This window comes from Mus musculus, chromosome 8, assembly GCF_000001635.26.
Source record: "Mus musculus strain C57BL/6J chromosome 8, GRCm38.p6 C57BL/6J".
Taxonomy (NCBI): Eukaryota; Metazoa; Chordata; class Mammalia; order Rodentia; family Muridae; genus Mus; species Mus musculus.
The window spans coordinates 72,318,090-72,321,876 of record NC_000074.6 but is presented as its reverse complement, the minus strand read 5'-3'; the positions used below and the strand labels follow the sequence as shown (position 1 = coordinate 72,321,876).

General features: G+C 60.0%; 1 protein-coding gene across 1 annotated transcript; it reads right to left on the bottom strand.

Annotated features, from left to right (window-relative positions):
• Positions 1-222: 222 nt before the first annotated feature.
• On the bottom strand, positions 223-2,815 carry Klf2 (Kruppel-like factor 2 (lung)). The gene is made up of 3 exons (NM_008452.2): positions 2,728-2,815; positions 1,635-2,451; positions 223-1,133 (listed from the first exon to the last, which is right to left on the bottom strand). The coding sequence occupies exons 1-3, from the start codon at positions 2,797-2,799 to the stop codon at positions 958-960; spliced, it is 1,065 nt and encodes a 354-aa protein (NP_032478.2). The 5' UTR covers positions 2,800-2,815; the 3' UTR covers positions 223-957.
• Between the last annotated feature and the right edge of the window lie 972 nt (positions 2,816-3,787).

Genomic DNA, 3,787 nt, shown 5'->3' with positions numbered 1-3,787 from the left:
GGATCTGTGAGTTCTAGGCCAGCCTGAGTTCCAGAACAGTCAGGGCTACAGAGAAACCCTGCTGGAAACACACACCCACCCATACATTTACCCACACACACACACACACGCTCGAGAGCGTGCGCGCGCGCGCACACACACACACACACACACACACACACACACGTGCGCTCGCCAAAACACCTGCACGCTCCATAAGTTTGGCTAAACCCCAAGATGGTACCAGGAAAAGGTTTTTAATTTTCTTTTCTATTTTTCTTTCTAAAAAAAGGAATGGTCAGCCACATCAGTGGAGCCAAGGCTTTTCCCACTTGGGATACAGGGGGTGGGGGTGGGGCAAATTATGGCTCAAAGTAGCAGACTTAAAAATAACCTGTGCTCAATCCTAAAACACCATGTTTACATTTATAGCGAACCCACAGGCCTTGGCAGCTGGGGGCTGCAGCTGGTGACCTTGGCCACAGGCACTGACTGCTCCCTGTCCCCTCAGGACCTACCCTATCCCCAGCCACACCACTACCGTGATTCCTCCAAAGATCCAAAACTTTAATTAAAAAAAAGTCGTATAAAAACGAAGCAGGCGGCAGAGATGCCATCGTCTCCCTTATAGAAATACAATCGGTCATAGTCTTATATACAATATTATAAAAACGTTGGGGACAGTAAACTCAAAGGCATTTCTCACAAGGCATCTAGCCTCGATCCTCTAGTGGGGACCCGAGGGAAATAAGTCAATTATTGCACCATTTTGAAAACATTCTTCACAGACTCCTGTCTTCTTTCCTGGGGCCTTCAGTCACTGTGGGGGCCAGAACTGGTGGCAGAGTCATTTTCCTGTGGCCACACTTGTCCGGCTCTGTCCTAAGGTCCAATAAATAGCAGTCTGTTTGCAAGGGGACCGTGCCCCGCGCGTGGAACCTGCCACAGTCGCGCATGGGCTAGCCGAGTCGACCCAGGCTACATGTGTCGCTTCATGTGCAAGGCCAGGTGGTCGGACCTGGAGAAGGCCCGGTCGCACAAGTGGCACTGAAAGGGTCTGTGACCTGTGTGCTTTCGGTAGTGGCGGGTAAGCTCGTCAGAGCGCGCGAACTTCCAGCCGCATCCTTCCCAGTTGCAATGATAAGGCTTCTCACCTGCATCAGAGAGGAATGACATTGAGCCTCAATTTCCCCGAAAGCCTGCTCTGGGCACCCTGCACCGGATAGCACTGCCCTCTCCCTCTCATCTCCATCCCACATCTAATCTAAACAGAGAACCTTGGGCTCCTGAAGCTGACCACTAGCAGGCTCAGGTGCATTCCTCCCCTAACATTCTGAGATTAGGTCTGAATTCCTGATTCTTCTGCTCAGTACTGAGATGACAGGCTCAGGCCACCATGCCAAACTTTATATGCAGTGCTAAGCCCCAGCCCAGCCCTCCACAGCTTCTTAATTATGTCCCGAATTCTTGAGACCTGAGTCCCTCGGAGCCAACCCATTAAACTGCCACACCCCCTTGGCAGTGTCATAGACTCTGGGGACAGTATCCATTTCCCTTCTGGAGGATGGACAGGGTCTTCCTCTGTAACCTAGCCTGTTCCTGAACTCGCGGCCATCCCCCTGCCGCAGATCCCGGGAATGAGGCCAGGCGCCCACCTGTGTGTGTACGCAGATGCGCCTTTAGGTGCGAGCTCTTGGTGTAGGTCTTGCCGCAGTTGGTGTAGCTGCAAGTATGTGTGGCGGCGCGCTTGCGGGGCCAGGAGCGGCGGCCGCGTTTGGGCTTGGCCTCCAGCAGCTCCAGCGGGGACGAGGGCGGCGTGAGGAGACCGCGCGTGGCAGGTGGAGCCAAGCCCAGCGCCGCCGCCGCTGCCGCCGCGTCCTCGAAAAGACCGAAGGCGCCAGGCGCGGGAGGCCCGTAGTGCAACGCGGGGCCGGGACCGCCGAAGCTGGGGCCGGGACCGAAGGGCGGCGGGAACGGGTTGCGGGGACCGGACGCCGGGATGCGCAGGGGGCCGTCGGGGCTGAGCGGCGGCGTGTCCGGGGGCGGCGGGGGGCGGCCGGCGGGACCCCGCATGCATGCACCTGTCGCTCCTGGGGCGCCCTCGAGCTTCAGCCCGCGCGGTCCGTGGGCCAGGCCCGGAGCGCAGCCGTAGCCGCCGCCGTCCACCTCGGGGGGCTCGGCCTTCACTAGCCGCCCGGGAGGCGCGAGGAGGAAGCGGCCGTGCAGAGCCGGCCCCTGAGGCGGGTCCAGGTCGGGGCGCAGCAGCTCTGTTCCCAGGCTGGCCGCGGGGATGCTGTAGGGCGGCGGAGCACCCGGCTCCGGGTAGTAGAAGGCAGGCGGCGGGGGCTGCGGCGGGGGCTCGGGAGGATTTTCGGCGCCCAGACCGTCCAATCCCATGGAGAGGATGAAGTCCAACACGTTGTTTAGGTCCTCATCCGTGCCGCCCGCCTCGGGTTCATTTCGCGGCCAGCGCTGCAGGAGACAGGGCGCGGGACGTGAGTGGGGGTGCCTCCTGCTACCCTGCACCCCAAAGTCTAACAACTAGGCCCTCAAGATCTGCACCCGGTGCACGGCATCCCTTCAGCGCGCGTGTCCTCAGTCCCTGCACCCACCTCCTGTCCCACAGCCTGAAGTCTAACTCCCTGAGGCGGTCAGCACCCTGGACCTTGTCATCTCCAGTACTGGCTCCTGCACCCTGTAGCCTGGTACCTTGCTACCCCGCCGCCCGCGGACCCTCGCTGCCCTCACCTCCTGGAGGCCGCGCTCGCACGGGCTGGCGAAAGTGGCAAAGGACGGCAAGATAGGCTCGCTGAGCGCCATGGCAGGGACTGTGTGTGCTGTGGCCCGGCCCACCCAGGCCTTATAGGCGCGGCAGGCACAGAGGGCCGGGCTAGGAGGCGTCGACGGAAACGCGTCCCGGATGGGGACGAGCTCCGGGCTCAGCCTAAATTTAGCCGCGGTATATAAGCCTGGCGGTGGTGGCTGTGGCGGCTACTGCGGGAGCCCGGACTGCGCTCCTCAAGCCCCGCCCCCGCGGCCGGGCCCCGCCCCCGACCGTCCCTATGGCGACGGCGTCAACAAACCAGGCACAACAGCATAGTTAGCGCGCGCGGGGGGCGGGGGAGGGGGTGGCACCTGGGACTCCGCGGGGAACACGGGTGACGAGGCTTTCCCGGTATCTCCCCAGCCTCAAGCCCCTGGAAACCTGGACCGATGCATGGGGAGTCTGGGGTCACAGTGCTCACCCAGGGAACGCTCTGTGAAATCTTTGTTTAAGCTACCTTGGAAGCTAAGACAAGAAGGATGAAGTTTGGGGCCTGCCTAGAAGGGAGTTGAGGCCAGCCTGGAGCATCGTAGCCCCCTTAATACACACACACACACACACACACACACACACACACACAGAGGGAGAGAGATAGACACAGAGAGAGAAAGAGAGAGAGAGGGAGAGAGAGAGAGAGAGAGAGAGAGAGAGAGATGGGAGGGAGGGAGGGAGGGAGGGAGGGAGGGAGGGAGGGAGGGAGGGAGGGAGGGAGGGAGGGAGGGAGGGAGGGAGGGAAGGAGACACACACACACACACAGAGGCAGACACCATGGCATGGTGGTATATGCTTGTCTTCAGAACATTTAGGAGGTTGAAAGCATTAGGTTCAAGGCCCCTTTGGCTACAAGAGACCGTGTCTTAAAAAAGAAGCAAACACTAGAGGCAGGCATGATGGCTTAGTGTCTGCTTACAAGCCTCATCCAAGGAGCTCAGTTCCCAAAAGGGGGAGAGAATCCGTTCCCATAAGTTGTCCTTAGACCTCAC

Coding starts and splice junctions, on each gene's coding strand:
- Klf2 (NM_008452.2), bottom strand. CDS start 2,799: ATGGCGCTCAGCGAGCCTATCTTGCCGTCCTTTGCCACTTTCGCCAGC. Junction 2,452..2,727: donor GCGAGCGCGGCCTCCAGGAG/GTGAGGGCAGCG, acceptor TGTCTCCTGCAG/CGCTGGCCGCGAAATGAACC. Junction 1,134..1,634: donor GCATCTGCGTACACACACAG/GTGGGCGCCTGG, acceptor TCTCTGATGCAG/GTGAGAAGCCTTATCATTGC.